At 39.3% G+C, this 18,047-nt stretch overlaps 1 protein-coding gene and 1 long non-coding RNA gene across 3 annotated transcripts in view; one reads left to right on the top strand and one right to left on the bottom strand.

Annotated features, from left to right (window-relative positions):
* The window catches only part of fstl4 (follistatin-like 4), a 268,104-nt gene that overhangs the window by 160,196 nt on the left and 89,861 nt on the right, over positions 1-18,047 (bottom strand). For both annotated transcript variants that reach the window (XM_082141263.1, XM_082141264.1), the window contains exon 4: positions 7,297-7,524. In XM_082141263.1, the coding sequence (XP_081997389.1) occupies positions 7,297-7,524 (228 nt within the window). The remainder of the gene's footprint in view (positions 1-7,296; positions 7,525-18,047) is intronic.
* LOC309478004 overlaps positions 1-18,047 on the top strand; it is a 244,168-nt gene that overhangs the window by 212,251 nt on the left and 13,870 nt on the right. The gene's annotated exons all lie outside the window — the stretch shown is intronic.

The raw sequence follows: 18,047 nt of genomic DNA, 5'->3' as shown, positions 1-18,047 counted from the left end.
ACAGGCTTGAACAAAGAGATGCCCTGTTCGTAGACGTCTGTGCGAGACCGACAGATGATTGAACCCTTTTATTTCTTTAGTAATTACCTTTATAAAGGGCTGAACTGTGTGTGGCCGTTTACAGTATAAAGGTCCTTGCACACTGAGTCAAAAATTTTCGTATGCGTTTTTTTTTTTTGTATTCGTCATTCTAAAAATGTGTGACGCACAGAAATATGGAAGCTTGTTTCCGCCACTGAATAATAAATAAATAATAATAATTGCGACTTTTTATCTCACAATTCTGACTTTTTTTCTCACAATTGCCAGATATGAAGTCAGAATTGTGAGATATAAAGTAGCAAATGCGAGATATAAAGTCACAATTCTGAGATATAAAGTCGCAATTCTGAGAAATAAAGTCGCAATTCTGAGATATAAAGTCACAATTCTGAGATATAAAGTAGCAAATGCGAGATATAAAGTCACAATTCTGAGATATAAAGTCGCAATTGCGAGATATAAAGTCGCAATTCTGAGAAATAAAGTCACAATTGGGAGATATAAAGTCAGAATTGTGAGATATAAACTATTCTGAGGTAAAATTGTTTATTTGTAAAAAAAATTACAAAAAGTGATACAATTATCAGTGTAATACGGGCTGTGCAATAAGAGTTAGTATAACATGGGTTGTGCAATAGGGGTCAGTGTAATGTGGGTGAGTGCAATATCAGGTCAGTCAGGGCATGTGCAAAATTGTGGTTTGTGCAATACAGCAGATGCTTTCCTGTTTTCTATATGTCTTTTGTTGTCCACTCTTGTTGTTATTGTTTGTTCTAACATGATGTGATCACTGTTCTTGTCCTTATCTGTAGTGTAGTGTATAGTGTATCTGTATGTATTTATTCATTTGTGTGTAACACCAACCTGCCAGGGGGTCTGCAGATGGAAATTAGCTTAAGGCTATAATCTGACATATTTACATTTGCGAAAATGTTCATTAATATGTACTGTCCCTTTTGTTTTTCAAATAAATAAATAAATAAATGAAAATAAATAAAAATAAATAAAAAAGTCAGTATTTTTTTCCCCTTACAATTGGATTTTATATCTCACAATTCTGAGAAAAGATGTCAGAATTGCGAGATATAAACTCACAATTATGTGTTATAAAGTCAGAATTGCGTGATATAAAGTAGCAATTGCGAGAAAAAATATTAAAGAAAAAACGTTATATCTCGCAATTCTGACTTTATATCTCGCAATTCTGACTTTATATCTCGCAATTCTGACTTTATATCTCGCAATTCTGACTTTATAACACGCAATTCTGACTTTATATCTCGCAATTCTGACTTTATATCTCACAATTCTGACTTTATATCTCGCAATTCTGACTTTATATCTCGCAATTCTGACTTTATAACACGCAATTCTTACTTTATATCTCGCAATTCTGACTTTATATCTCGCAATTCTGACTTTATATCTTGCAATTCTGACTTTATAACACACAATTCTGACTTTATATCTCGCAATTCTGACTTTATATCTCGCAATTCTGACTTTATAACACACAATTCTGACTTTATATCTCGCAATTCTGACTTTATAACACGCAATTCTGACTTTATATCTCGCAATTCTGACTTTATATCACGCAATTCTGACTTTATATCAAGCAATTCTGACTTTATATCTCGCAATTCTGACTTTATAACACGCAATTGCGACTTTATAACACGCAATTCTGACTTTATAACACGCAATTCTGACTTTATATCTCGCAATTCTGACTTTATATCTCTCAATTCTGACTTTATATCTCGCAATTCTGACTTTATAACACGCAATTCTGACTTTATAACACGCAATTCTGACTTTATATCTCGCAATTCTGACTTTATATCTCACAATTCTGACTTTATATCTCACAATTCTGACTTTATTTCTCGCAATTCTGACTTTATAACACACAATTCTGACTTTATATCTCGCAATTCTGACTTTATTTCTCGCAATTCTGACTTTATAACACACAATTCTGACTTTATATCTCGCAATTCTGACTTTATATCTCGCAATTCTGACTTTATATCTAGCAATTCTGACTTTATATCTCGCAATTCTGACTTTATAACACGCAATTTTCTGTTTTAATTGTTATATTTTGAAGCTACAACATGACTGTGGATCGCAGAATGATTGTGAATGAGCTGTGAAATGATTGTGAGTAGCGGCTTGTGAAGGAAGTTTGATGAGAAATGTTTGAGTTCATATGCAGATCTCTGGCCTTTGATTGCAGACGTTAATATCTTGAGAAATCTGAGCTAGAGGTTTTCTGGGGGTCTGTACCCGACCCGAATCACTTCTTACCCAGACCCGACATACATAATGGGTAACACTTTATAAAAACTGCACGCTATTAATCATTAGTTAAGAATTAGTAAACAGTTAATTCATCATTTAATAAAACTTCAGAAAGGTGTAGAATATGAGACCTTTAAGAAGAGAGAGGACAGCAGAATCATCCTCACTGCTTGAAGATTCCATTTTGTATTGTTTAGCAAATTGTTTCACAACTGATTAATTAATACGCATTGGACTCAGTGTGCGAGGTTTCTGTATGGAAGCTTGTTTCCGCCACTGAATAATAAATAAATAATAATAATTGCGACTTTTTATCTCACAATTGCGAGTTTACATCTCGCAATTCTGACTTTATTTCTCAGAATTGCGAGATATAAAGTCAGAATTGCGTGAAATAAAGTCAGAATTGCGAGATATAAAGTCAGAATTGCGTGTTATAAAGTCAGAATTGCTTGTTATAAAGTCAGAATTGCGTGTTATAAAGTCAGAATTGCGAGATATAAAGTCAGAATTGCGAGATATAAAGTCAGAATTGCGTGTTATAAAGTCAGAATTGCGAGATATAAAGTCAGAATTGCGAGATATAAAGTCAGAATTGCGTGTTATAAAGTCAGAATTGCGAGATATAAAGTCAGAATTGCGAGATATAAAGTCAGAATTGCGAGATATAAAGTCAGAATTGCTTGTTATAAAGTCAGAATTGCGTGTTATAAAGTCAGAATTGTGAGATATAAAGTCAGAATTGCGAGATATAAAGTCAGAATTGCGTGTTATAAAGTCAGAATTGCGAGATATAAAGTCAGAATTGCGAGATATAAAGTCAGAATTGCGAGATATAAAGTCAGAATTGCGAGATATAAAGTCAGAATTGCGAGATATAAAGTCAGAATTGCGTGTTATAAAGTCAGAATTGCGAGATATAAAGTCAGAATTGCGAGATATAAAGTCAGAATTGCGTGTTATAAAGTCAGAATTGCGAGATATAAAGTCAGAATTGCGAGATATAAAGTCAGAATTGCGTGTTATAAAGTCAGAATTGCGAGATATAAAGTCAGAATTGCGTGTTATAAAGTCAGAATTGCGAGATATAAAGTCAGAATTGCGAGATATAAAGTCAGAATTGCGAGATATAAAGTCAGAATTGCGAGATATAAAGTCAGAATTGCGAGATATAAAGTCAGAATTGCGAGATATAAAGTCAGAATTGCGAGATATAAAGTCAGAACTAAAGATATCACTCCATAAAGTTCTTCTAAAACCCTTCAGGATTACAGATCACCCTAAAACCATGCAGCAGAACCCCTGACACACGGCATAACGTACACACACACACACACACACACACACACACACACACACACACACCAGAGTCTCTTTCCTTCAGGTTACACATGCTGGAATTAATTTGCGAGTCCACCGTGACATTCAAAGTGACGCTGCTTACGTGAGCGTCTCCTGTTCTCCCAGCCCTCAGTAAATTGGATTAAAGCTGCATCTCCTTGCGCTGTTTGTTGAGGTTATTCTTTCCCTTCTTGATGTGAAATACTTTACAGCTCAAACTGCTGGATCTCATCAGACCGCACGCCTCAGCTGCGCACAAAGGCACAGTGCTTTATTATTATTTATGAGGTGGAACATTGTCAAGTGCTTTAGAATGACCTTCATTTATTTAGAGACCATAAACCTTGACCGTCTTATGACGAGGAATATTCCCCTCGCAGTGCCACAACTACAGCTTATGGACACATGTCACATCGCATGTGCAGTCTGGAGATGATCACATGACAGTCAAGATTCACAGAAAACAAGTCATGCTGGATTAGATGTTTTTGCTTTGAAATCCTCCAGCTGCCCTGCTGAATAGCCCAGCAGAAACCAGCATGAACTCCTGGTGTCTGCTGGTCTGAGCTGGTATAGTGCTGGTCTGAGTTGGTATAGTGCTGGTTTGAGCTGGTATAGTGCTGGTTTGAGCTGGTATAGTGCTGGTTTGAGCTGGTTTGAGCTGGTATAGTGCTGGTCTGAGCTGGTATAGTGCTGGTTTGAGCTGGTTTGAGCTGGTATAGTGCTGGTTTGAGCTGGTTTGAGCTGGTATAGTGCTGGTTTGAGCTGGTTTGAGCTGGTATAGTGCTGGTCTGGCTGTTCTCTCAGCTCCACCAGTCTCTCGCTCCCCTTGCTGGTCCCAGCATGTGAAACATACCTTATTCTGGGTTTTCCAGCAGGGCATGTTCATACGCATATCTGCATTATTTATGGTCACGAACCTCACAGCTTGAGATATGATGCATGTTTTATGACTTGTTCTGTGTATATCATGTATATATTTAAAGTGCCCCTATTATGCTATTTTAAAGATTCCTAGTTTTGTTCTGGAGTTCTCCTACGATAGGTTTACATGCTTCCAAGGTCAACAGTTAACATTTCTTATAATACACATTGCAGCATCAGTTTTTTTCTCAATCACTTTCAGTAAATCCCTAATTTCTGAAAGCCAACTCTGCTCTGATTGGTCAGATGACCCAGTCTCTATTATGATTGGTCTACTTTGCTCTGATTGGTCAGATGGCCCAGTCTGTTGTGATTGGTCTACTCTGCTCTAATTGGTCGGATGGCCCAGTGTGTTGTGATTGGTCTACTCTGCTCTGATTGGCCAGATGACCAAGTATGTTGTGATTGGTCTACTTTGCTCCGATCAGTCAGATGGCCCAGTATGTTGTGATTGGTCTACTTTGCTCTGATCGGTCAGATGGCTCAGTCTGTTGTGATTGGTCCACTTACCAAACACCGATTAGCATATCTGAATTTCAGCTCTGGATCTTCCTCAGTGCTTGATACACAGTGATATGAGCAGTTTGGTTTAACAGAATTCCAGCATGAACCCTTATCCTTTGGAAGTGCATCAAAGTTGATTTGCTTTGGCAGCAAAGAACAGCGTATTCTCGACATTTCGACAACACAAACCAAACTATGTCATGCCTCAGCTATAACTACAGTGTTTGAGGGCAGAGCAAATTAGACCTTGTTCACGGCCAGCCAATGAAGATGATACTAGCGTTAGAGCTGCTACTGATGATAATGACTGATTGTGGAGCTGGTACTTATACATGACAAATGCTCTCTCTCATGTTCATCATGATCATACTTCTCAAAGGTTTAATAAACACAAGCGAATCGTTGTTATTGACATCATGTGAGTGTTTGAATCGAGATTGCGATATTAACGATTAATCACACAGCTCTATAGCTGGAATTATGCAAATTTGTCACAAACCTATGCAGGTTCAAGCAGGACGTGAGACTGAATTACTGACGACTCGTTTCAGCAGTTCACATTCACTTCTTCCTTTCGGGAGACAATAACTACATTTATCTGCACTTTGATCTTTGAAACTTTGCAGAACTTTTACATTCACAAACAGCTTTATTACACACTACATGAAAATGAATCTCTGAAAAAGCATAACTGGGGCACTTTAGGATTAAATATACAAGTATAAAATTGAATCTTAACACATTTATAAGACCACCACCCAGAGAATAAGATTTTAACGCATGTGTGGTTTCAACAGATTAATTTTCCCATAAATGTAGGTAAAGCACAGATGCTGTTGATAAAGCTCAATTTGAACATTTGATCCACTGAAAAATAGCAGAGGAATTAACCACCATGTGAACAGACTGTTATTGATCATACATGAGCACTGGACCGGTGTATCTCCAGCACTGATCATACATGAGCATTGGACCGGTGTATCTCCAGCACTGATCATACATGAGCATTGGACTGGTGTATCTCCAGCACTGATCATACATGAGCATTGGACTGGTGTATCTCCAGCACTGATCATACATGAGCATTGGACTGGTGTATCTCCAGCACTGATCATACATGAGCACTGGACCGGTGTATCTCCAGCACTGATCATACATGAGCACTGGACCGGTGTATCTCCAGCACTGATCATACATGAGCATTGGACTGGTGTATCTCCAGCACTGATCATACATGAGCACTGGACCGGTGTATCTCCAGCACTGATCATACATGAGCATTGGACTGGTGTATCTCCAGCACTGATCATACATGAGCATTGGACTGGTGTATCTCCAGCACTGATCATACATGAGCACTGGACCGGTGTATCTCCAGCACTGATCATACATGAGCACTGGACCGGTGTATCTCCAGCACTGATCATACATGAGCACTGGACCGGTGTATCTCCAGCACTGATCATACATGAGCATTGGACTGGTGTATCTCCAGCACTGATCATACATGAGCATTGGACTGGTGTATCTCCAGCACTGATCATACATGAGCATTGGACTGGTGTATCTCCAGCACTGATCATACATGAGCATTGGACCGGTATCTCCAGCACTGATCATACATGAGCACTGGACCGGTGTATCTCCAGCACTGATCATACATGAGCATTGGACCGGTGTATCTCCAGCACTGATCATACATGAGCATTGGACTGGTGTATCTCCAGCACTGATCATACATGAGCATTGGACTGGTGTATCTCCAGCACTGATCATACATGAGCATTGGACTGGTGTATCTCCAGCACTGATCATACATGAGCACTGGACCGGTGTATCTCCAGCACTGATCATACATGAGCACTGGACCGGTGTATCTCCAGCACTGATCATACATGAGCACTGGACCGGTGTATCTCCAGCACTGATCATACATGAGCATTGGACTGGTGTATCTCCAGCACTGATCATACATGAGCATTGGACTGGTGTATCTCCAGCACTGATCATACATGAGCATTGGACTGGTGTATCTCCAGTATTGATCATACATGAGCATTGGACTGGTGTATCTCCAGCACTGATCATACATGAGCACTGGACCGGTGTATCTCCAGCACTGATCATACATGAGCATTGGACTGGTGTATCTCCAGCACTACAGTGAGGATCACTCACCTCTGAAGAAGCAGTCTTTGCTGTGGACCACGTAGATCCTCCTCCGCTGCAGGCACGCGGTGCGGTACAGCTCGCAGTGGTTCTCGTAGAAACGTCCATCCGAGCCACACACGGGAACAAACGAAGTGTGGCACCTTTCCTGGCACACACACTCGACCCGGCCCGTCACGTTCCTGACCACACACTCCCGACCCCGGCCACAGTACGTCCTCCTGCACGGACCCTCATCTGGAGAGAGAGAGCGATCAGAGTTACAATCACCATCACTTTTCTGACACCGTCAATCCCTCGGTAACATGAACAAGTTAATATGAACAATACTTCTTCTGCATTTATTAATCTTAGTTCATTTTAATTTCAACATTTACTAATACATTAGTAAAATCAAAGGTTGTCTTTGTTAACATTAGTTAATGCACCGTGAACTAACATTGAAAACAATGAAAAGCTGTATTTTTATTAACTAACATTAACAAAGATTAATAAATACTGTAACAAATGTATTGCTGATTGTTAGTTCATACATTAACTAATGTTAACTAATGAATCTTATAGTAAATTGTTACCAATCCCTCTTTATTTTTCATCCACCTTTCATCCAAAGACAATTTTCACCATTCAGTCAATTGCAGATTGATCTTTTTCCTGTTTTGATCTCACATTATGAAAGTAAAATGAGTTTATATTCGCTCTGCTATGCGCATAGCACAACAGTGACGGAACAGCATGTTTGTAAAGCATTTTGGACGCATTGCGGTCCACACTATCCCATAGAATATGTTAAAGTTTCTCCAGCCAAGTCTAAAACCCCACTCCCCGTGGATTCCCTGAGCTGGCACTGGGAAAGCTGCTGGAGTCTGGATCACTCTCGCCAGAGCCGCAGGAACGCAGTCGGGGAAAACTCCTGCTGGGGTCACGCGCCCGAATCTCAGCCTGTGCATCATCCATGCCAGTTTTAGTACTTTCTTCGGGCGACAGCTGGTAGGTAGGAAATGATTCCCAATTAATTCTGGACCGCTGACTGAGACCGCTGGAGTGGCATCAAACCCGGACCGCCGCTGGCCGCTCTGTTCACCGCACACAGTTAAAGCTGGCCGTGTGACGGCACTCACCATGAGGCAACGCTAGAGATTATGCAGCATTAAACTAAACTGTGTACAGATGAGAACTTTCAGTGTAGACCGCAGCATAACTCATTTATCATGGACGTTACTACATTATTATATCATATGACAACACTTTTCCAGCAAAAATAACTGCGTTTAGGGTTGGGCATCGAGAACAGGTCCCATTTTAGAGCCGGTTCCAAATTTCCAAGATCCGTAGATTCGATAAGGCACACATGCATATCGATTCCTGTCTGAGCATTTTAATGTGCATTGTAAACCATTCAAACCCAAGACGCAAAACAGAACACAGTAATGCACAAATACAGAAATGAGTTCTCCTTGCGCTTTAATGGACAAATACACACAAAATGATGATGAAATATCCTCATAAACACAATCAGTTTGGTCTTACGTGAAGGTAAACAGTTGAGAAAGAAGATAAAGTGTGTCAGTATATTGGATCTGTGCATTCTCTATTAAAGTGACAGCAGCCTAATATTCCTGATGCTGTCTGTCATTAATGTTCATCACACAAAAGACAAAGAGAAAATCACTCACTGCTCTTCACTTCATAACTTTAATAAGGATTCATCTATATTTTCTATAAAATTAATCTATAAAAAGACTATGTGTCAATGCTATGCAGTGTTATTTTACATCTGATTACATTTGATTTCAATTTCTTTACCTGAACTTTGTTCATTTGTATTTATGTGTATATATTTGTGTTATTGCAAGTTTGTTTACTTACGTATTTAATTATTGACTGTTTACTCTAGTCTTTAATAATGTTTGAAATTTATATGAGTTGTTTTTGCTGTGGTATTTTTATTAAAACCACTGGCAAAAGTTCGTTTAGGCTGCTGATTTTTTTTTTTTTTTTTACGATACCCAACCTTGACTGTCATATACACTGTTTAATACCATGGTCTGTCTGAATACTCGATTCTGATTGTCTGGAAGGTGTGCATTAAAACCGTTTAATGCACAGGTAGTTGCACACACACACACACACATACATACAGAAACATTCAGTAACACAGAAATTAGTTTTCAACACTGTCTTGCGACTTTGATAAAAAAATATAAAAAAATAGCTTCACTACATTATACTGTATAACTCAGCAACAAGAGGGTAACATCGCTGTTTTTGAAGTACTTATGTCACAGCTTTACTATTTGTAGAGAGATACTGCACAGATGCAGGTAATTCACACACACACACACAGTCTCTCTCTTTCACACCTTCATTCAAATAAATCAAATAATCAATCAAATAAATACATAATCAAGTCAAATAAGTGTATCTTACCGCGCTCTGAGTCTGATTTAAAGCAGGGAGAATGCTAAATCTAAAGATCTAACTGACAAAAATAACTGTAATTTTTATCTCTGTGGACAAATATTGCTCTGCAAACACCAATAACTTGTGTCATTTACAAATGACCATTGTATAAGCAGGATAATCTAATGCTAAGTGTGCATTACACATTGTAATGCACTGCACCAGGCCTCCATATCCTCCATTAAACGTGTGTAATGCACACCAAGCCATGGATTATCCCTTACATATATTACATTTTCGTACATGCAGTTTATGTCCCAGTAATTCTGGGGTTAGTTAATGCAGCATTTCAACGTTTTGAAATGCTTCTTCTTCAGTGAGCGTCCGTGGGATTGTTTTCAGCAGGAGTAAATGGTGCATCTGATTACTTAGTAAAGCAGCAGCACATGATCTGAGGAATCCTTGACGTCTGGAGCACAAACGCCACAGGATGACCCACATGCTTAACTTTAAAGGCCCACTGAAATCAAAATGTAAGTTTAGCTTTTAGTATGAATATGTTAGCCTTAAGGTTATTTCAGCTTCTCATCACATCTTCTGTCCAATCAAATGCTCTCTAGAATCTGTAGCTCCACCCCCTCCGCTATAAACACCACCTGGCCAAAGCAAGCGTTGACACGCCACTGAGCAATATGTGTTAGAGATGTGTGTTCGGTTGCTCAAACGCTCAAGATTTATTCTGTTTTCCAACCGTACGTTGGTTAAGAATGAAATGGCTAGAATTTATTCACACCTCTAATATTGAATCCAATGTATCATCAGCGCTAGGATTTGCTTCCATGGTGCTGTCAAGTACGACTTGCAGTCCGTGAGGTAAACTTAACGCTATTGGCTATTAGAAAAGGGGGAGGAGCCAATCAATATGTCCGGCCTTAGCTTCCTGTTTCAGTGGAAATTACGTCAATGCATCAAACAAAGCTGCGCGATCCAATGCACTTCAGGCCTTTAATACACTTTAGCTGAGTATGACTAGCAGTAATAGTGATGTTTGCCTGGCTAGATATACTGTAATAAAATCTGATCAACAGGGCAAAATAAATATGTGCAGCCCCTCAGGAGTCCATGTCGTCTGGCTCACAAATTATATACTGCACCTTCATAAAGCAAAAGCAACACCGTGACCTTCCTCCTCCGTGTCAAGGTTGCAGACGATTACCAGATCATTTGTATTCCCTGAGCAGTGAAGATTAGGCGCTTATAGCTGAGCTCTGCTTCTGTGGAAATTATCTGCTCTTCTTCGGACGCCTGCTGTCCGACCATCTCTTGTCTTTCTAAACTCTTTCTCTGCTCCGAGCTGAACAATCTGGTGCAGAACACAAATGCTCCTTTCACAGCACTCTTAGTAATTCTGCAGAGATGTCATCCTCTTTGCAATCGTGGCATGCGCTCTCTGACAATTCCCAACCGCACTCCGCTGTGATTTACTTAAGAAGCTAAAGAGTTGATTTGTAATCCATTCAATGTGGGCAGCGAGACAATGGTGAAACATGAGTCTTAAAGGTTCCAGCGAAAGCTCTCGAACTCTGCCAAGCCGCTAATGCGTTTGTTTATCACGGCCATTCTTGGGACTGTTAAGAAGCTGCAAAACCATTGCTTGTCCAGCTCAGCAATCACTCCAGGCCTGGACGAACATTTCAGACGAATCCCCTGTGGAGTCACAAAGGGAATGTTTGGAAGTGTTGTTCGTCTTCTGTAGATGCCCACGGATCTCATGCCATTGTCATCAGGTTAATGTGACTAATTGATTCCTTTCAAAGGGAGTCACGCAGAAAAGAGCAACAGTGGTGTAATCCTTGAAAGCTCACATCATATGAACAGTGCCCCGCTCTGACATTACCCACAGACCACCACTGCAAACCTCCAGGGCCAAAACTTCCGCCCGAGAAGAAGTCCGCTTCAAGTTTCTCAAATTTTGCATGAATTCACTGTGAGGCGGCTTTCCTGTAGCTCAAACGGTAGAGTGTTGGCGCTTGCAACGTCAAGGTCATGGGTTCGATTCCCAGGGAAGGCAAGAACTGATAAGAATGTAAATGTGTATCGTGAAATGCAATGTAAGTCGCTTTGGATAAAAGCGTCTGCCAAATGCATACATGTAAATGAGGTACACTCTTAACCTAAATGTGTTTTTGTTTTGTTTTTGTTAATGAAATGAATGTACTATATTTTAGTTTGATAATGTTTTTTTTTAATGTTTTTTTATGTAATATTTTAGTATTTTTAGGTTATTTTTTATACTAAATTATATTTACGCTGTATTTATAATCCATTTATACACTTTTTGAGCGTAGACCTGAAAATGAAATTTCCATCTTAAACTGTGGTAAATCTTGAATGTTTCAGAGCGACAGACTGAAGTTTGATCTCTTTTCAAAGACGACACTTGGCAGATTATTGCTGAAGTAAGAAAAGTTTTAAAAAGTGAACTTAAAAAAAGAATCAGAATTTTACAAGTATTGTTATGAAAAATGCACAAAAATACTATTTTTATTTTTTATATGAAATATACATTTTCAAAACCTTTTACTCTAAAACGGTGAGAAAATCAAAGCCATAAAGATATACAAGTTGTGTTCCAAATTTGAGGTTGATATCTCAAAAAGTTTGGCTTGTTTGGCTGAAGAAACAAAAGTTTCTTCAGCCAAATGGTATATTGGCATTAATGGTTCCATGATTCTGGAAAAAGGTTATTTAAAGGGACTTGTTCACCCAAAAATCATTTACTCACGCTTAATCGTTCCAAACCTGTATGAGTTTCTTTCATCTGCTGAACATGAAATATGATATTTTGTAGAATGTTGCCAACCAAAACCATTGTTGATGGGCTCAATTGACTACCATAGTATGAAGAAAGTCAATGGGGACCAGCAACTATTTGGTTAAAGACATTCATTCTTCAAAATATCATCTTTTATTTTCAGCACAAAGAAATTCTTACAAGTTTGGAACAACTTGAGGGTGAGCAAAGGATGACAGAATTACATTTTTGGGGTGAACTAAAAAAAACATTGCACTAACAACTGTTCTGTGGGAAACCAAAACGCTTACATTTCTACAAAAGCCTCGTTTTGGAGTGTAAACAAAGTGTAAACAAATCTTGGCTTTAAACCATTCAGGGGTCATCTAGTCACCTTAATTATCAATTAACTTTTATTCATGAGAATTCTGCTTTCATGGGACCTGAGAGAGACAGCACAGGGAAATGTGCGTCTGATTGCTTAGTAAAGTTAAGTAATTATTTGCATGCACAATTATTTGCGAGCGTTCAGCACCTGATTCACTAATTGAAATATGCAGATCAGACAGCGGTGCAAACGTGCCCGAAAATCTGTGCTGGCGCACGAACATCTGAATAATCTCTTTGAGATGAATGGTTATGGCGCGCTTCTCCATCATCTGATGCTTTAATGGCGTCATGATCGCTGGAAAGTGCACATTCAGATAAATGCTCAGTTACTTAGACAAATAACATTCAGTTTTATGCATAAATAACAGTAATGAGTCTAATTTACATAAGGGCATGTTTGCATGGAAATGAATGACAGTGACTTGATTTGAATACTCAAGGTACAGTGCTATTTCTGTGTGTGTGTGTGTGTGTGTGTGTGTGTGTGTGTGTGTGTGTGTGTGTGTGTGTGTGTGTGTGTGTGTGTGTGTGTGTGTGTGTGTGTGTGAATAAGTCAGTAAGACAGCTGCTTGATTTGCAATAGCATGTGGTTGTTTGGTGAATTTGCCCCTCAGTGTTATCGTTCAAGCTATTTTTACTAAGAAATTGCTAGTAATTTACATAAACAATTGCAAAGAAATGAGAAGTAACATTGATTTTAATCATATTTTCTTACTCCAATAGATTCACAGTGTCATAGAGATGCTCGACTCTCAAACATCAGTAAACATCTGTTCACAGAGACGCCTGAATGATGAATGACATGAGCGGTTGTGGTTCTGATATCCTGGTCACATGACACGGTCCTTCTCAAATAACAAGCTAAAGTGTCATGGTTGCTTCAGCAAACGTGTTTGTCTCGTGTTTGCTTTTGTTAACACTATCAGGTGTGTGTTTCCCGAAGCCAAATCACTTTGCAGAAACCCTTTTCCAGTGAGATAAAAATATCACTCTTTTTATAAAGTGACACTGTTCACATCTGAATCGAAACGAACAGAAGGTGACTATTAATAATATTAGCTGAACAAAAGTTAGCAGTAATACATCAAACACACGCTTTTCACTGTATTTATTGTGGTAATTTTGAGGCAATGTTCAGTAAATGAGGGGATTTTAAGAAGTGACGAATAATTGCCAGTTGATAAAACGTCTCTAAAACATTTTGGTTTCATCAAACATGGTGAAACTGCTGTAATACATGTGTGTGGTTCACGACAGACAGAAGTGTGGCAGTAACTCAGTTAAGGGATAGACTCTCATATATAAATACAGCTCTCACTCTTGGTAAAGAAACATCACAACTTGCCGTAATAATGAGGTGAAGCCACACGGTCACAGGCGTTCCTCATCAGTTTGACTCATATGAAAGGGAAGATTTGTATGAAACAGTAAAAGCATGAAGCTCCATCTATAAACCCGATGAAGCCGTACACAATCACACTGGACAAAGACACACAAATAAGATTGTTCCATGCACTTCTTATGAATTCATCAGCAATTCTCCACAGCAAACGGTCATGAGGCAGTGTTACACTGTAAAAAATGTCTAACCCTCCCAAATAAAAAATTTCAAGTGACCGATAACATCTACATTTTTCAATTGGCCCAAGTGAAATTCTTGGTGCAATAGTCTGTTAACATTGGCTCAAGGAGAAATAATACATCAGACTAATTGAAAAATGTAGATATTATCGGTCACTTGAAATTTTTGACTTGGGGATGTAATTTTTTTTTACAGTGCAGGTGGTCATCCATCAGCTATTTCACAAGCTCTTTAACAGTCAGATTCATAATGTTTGCATGAATTACATGAAGCTCATGAATAATCTGATATTTTGCTGTAGAACTGATGCGTGAAGTTCCTCAGTAATCGGAGAACAGTGAGATCTTGAACAGCAGAAGGTAAAAGGCATTTCTGAGAGCCGGCATCCATCACACGTCTCACACTTCTGCTCCGCTAAACGTCTCGGAGAAAATACCACTTCCAGAGAGAAGCAAGGTCAAGAGTCAAAGTGAAACACAGAGAGAAAGAGTGATGAGCTACAACTCAAGGACCGTGTGCGTGTGCGTGTGTGTGTGTGTGTGTGTGTGTGTGCTAAAGATTTGAGATGTAAACACACGAGCACAAAGCCAGCGCTGGACTCACTGGGTGGCCTGATAACAGTTTATTGATCGTCAGACTCCCGCTCCATCTGGCATGTGTGTGTGTGTGTGTGTGTGTGTGTGTGTGTGTGTGTGTGTGTGTGTGTGTGTGTGTGTGTGTGTGTGTGTAGGGCAGTTTACACCAGCAGGTGTAGAGGAATGAATCAACAAAAAACACGCTGAGATGAGAAGTTAGCGTAGGGAAAGACTAGTTGTTGTACAAAGCTGTGGTGACCGGTCTATTTGTCAAGCTACAACATTTCCCAGTTAACAGGAGCTTCACGTGTTCTTCATCAGAGACGCTTCTCCTGGAGCCTGTAGTTTTGCTTTCAGTGAAGTGTGTCTTCAAACATCAATATTACAAATATATAGATTTTTTTCCCCCTTAAAACAAGAACAAGAACAAGAACAAGAACTAACAATTTGCCAGTAAGGTAAGAAACAAGCTTGATGGTAAAATACTGGGACGAGGGTAAAGCTGTAAAATCTATACAGAAAAGCAGTGAGAAAATAATGAAATATAAATGATGAAGGCATGAAGGTAAACAACTTCCCAGAGTTGTAATGTGATCTTCATATAACAGAAAGCAGTAGCGGCTCCTGACTGTATATTTAAGATGAGCAGATTCTGGGTCTTATTGCCAGTTTATGATAAACATTTGATACGCTGTATATTGTAATCGCTGGACACTTTTGGCAGTGGATGTGTTATTCAGCCTGAGGGTGGCGCTCTAATGTTAATTGACAGGCTTTAAGTAGCCTACACATTAAACTCTCATTTGCATGGTGTTTGAACATGAATGTGTTTGCAGTGTGTGTACACAACCACTCTATAATGATACAAATCCACACACTCCTCTTTTTTCAATCCACATAAATCATAAGGAGTGTCTCAGAACAAGCCGTTTGCAGATTCTAGCATTTGTGAAGTCTCATATGCTTAGGCCCCGCCCACCATTGCTGACAGACTCCGCCCTAATAGCATAGGCCCCGCCCCTCAGTGATCTGAACACAGTGCGCATGTTCATCTCCTCACCAGAGCGTTTAACAGCAGCGTTCAATGTATTCTTATTAAAGCTACTAAAGTTATTCAGTCGAGAGCAGTGAGTGATTTTCTGTTTGCTTTATGCCTAGTTCACACTACACAACTTTAAACGTCGGCAGATCGCTGTGCTGTTCAGACTACATGACTTGCTCTGGAGTCTTGAAGTCGTTGTGATGTTCAGACTATGTGACACTACGTAAATCTTCTGCAACAGGGGCTTACACACTACAGGAGCTGACAACAAGTCTTGGCGCATTCCAATGGCAAATGGACGGCGGGACAAAATTGTTGGTATATATATATATATATAGGCCTATATTGTTTGTGCAATGATCTGTTTAGAACCCCGAAAGAAAAAAAAAGAATATGGGTGAACGGATGGATAAGCACACGCGGGCAGCAGGGATTGTCTGTCAGATAGAGATTTGGAAGTGAGTAAAACATTATAATGAAAAAGCAGCTGCCTGTTGTGGTTTGGCAACGATGGTTACAAATACAAAGGGCTTTTGTAATATCATAACAAGATGATCATTGGCTGTTGCTCGTCGCGACACGTGACACCACAGGCTATCGAGTCGGCCGACAATTCCAGATATTTGGCATGCTAGATATTTTTCTGGCGTCGGCGATGTGTCAGCGAGGGGTTTTGATGCGTCGTTAAGTATTTCACACTCAAAGATTGGCGAGCGCGGATCACCCGCAGATTTGCATGCGATTACAGCCTGACCTGTCGGCGAGCTCGTTAACTTGCAAATCGGGCTTAAATCGGGCTTAAAATCATGTAGTGTGAACTAGGCATTAGTTGTTTGATTCATATTAACAGCATATATAGCAGTAGGTTCTGTATATTACGCTGCTGTCACTTTAATACACAGATCTAATACACACATGCGATTTCTTTCCCTGCTGTTTACATTCACAGACATAACCGACTGTGTTTATGTGAACTTTGTGTGTTTTTGACATAACCTTGTGTGTATTTAACAGTTTAAGCTCAATAAGACGTGAAAGAGAACTTAGTTTAATACTCCGTCTGACATCCGGCTTTCTGTGTGTGTGATTCGGGTGTGTGTGTGCGCTCAGAAAACCATATATCAGAAGTTCAGACTGATACGGCTTTAAAACACATGCAGATAATACACTGTCATGATGAAGAACTGCAACGTCACGTGAGCGTTAGATTATAATCAAAACCAAACAGATGTTTTAGTTTCCGTCAGAGTGTCCGAGGCACGAGCTGTACAGGCTCCGCCCTCTTCTGGAAAGGGGGCGGAGCAGCAGCTCATTTGCATTTAAAGACACAAGCACAAAAACAGCATGTTTTCTCTTCCACTCAATAATGGGCATTTACAACATGGTATAATTAATGATCTGTGGGGTTTTTTGAGCTGAAACTTCACATTCTGGGTACACCTGATACTTATATTACATCTTGTAAATAGGGGCATAATAGGTTCCCTTTAATGTAGTATTTATTGCCTCTGGAAGTTGTTTTAAAATGTTACAAGTTGTGGAGGAATTCCAGTGACAAAAGGAGTCATGTCTCTTCTCATAACAAACATAAACCAAACAAAACAGAACTATATCATATTCATGAGCACGTTTGAACTACACTTTATACGCTACTTCACATAGGAAGAACACACATGCACACTAGTTACAGACCTGAAGCAAACTAATATAGACACAGGTGTTTGCACAAACAGAGGACAAACGGATGGATAAAGTTCCACACGACGCTTTAATAATAATCCACAGGAAAAGGGTTCAAGCGATGGCAGTGAACACAAACGTGACATCAGACAGAAGAAAAGGAAGAACTTCAGGACAAGCCAAATAATGAAATAATGATAAGCACCTGTGCTGATTAAATGAGTAACCATGAAAACAAAAGAGTGGCGGGAAACTGAACAAAGGAACATGTGACTGAAAATAACAAACTAAAAG

The sequence above is a fragment of the Leuciscus leuciscus genome (genome assembly GCF_965113295.1).
Source record: "Leuciscus leuciscus genome assembly, chromosome: 16".
In the NCBI taxonomy this organism is placed as follows: Eukaryota; Metazoa; Chordata; class Actinopteri; order Cypriniformes; family Leuciscidae; genus Leuciscus; species Leuciscus leuciscus.
Note: the sequence above shows the minus strand (reverse complement) of the source record. Positions and strands in the feature narration are given on the sequence as shown.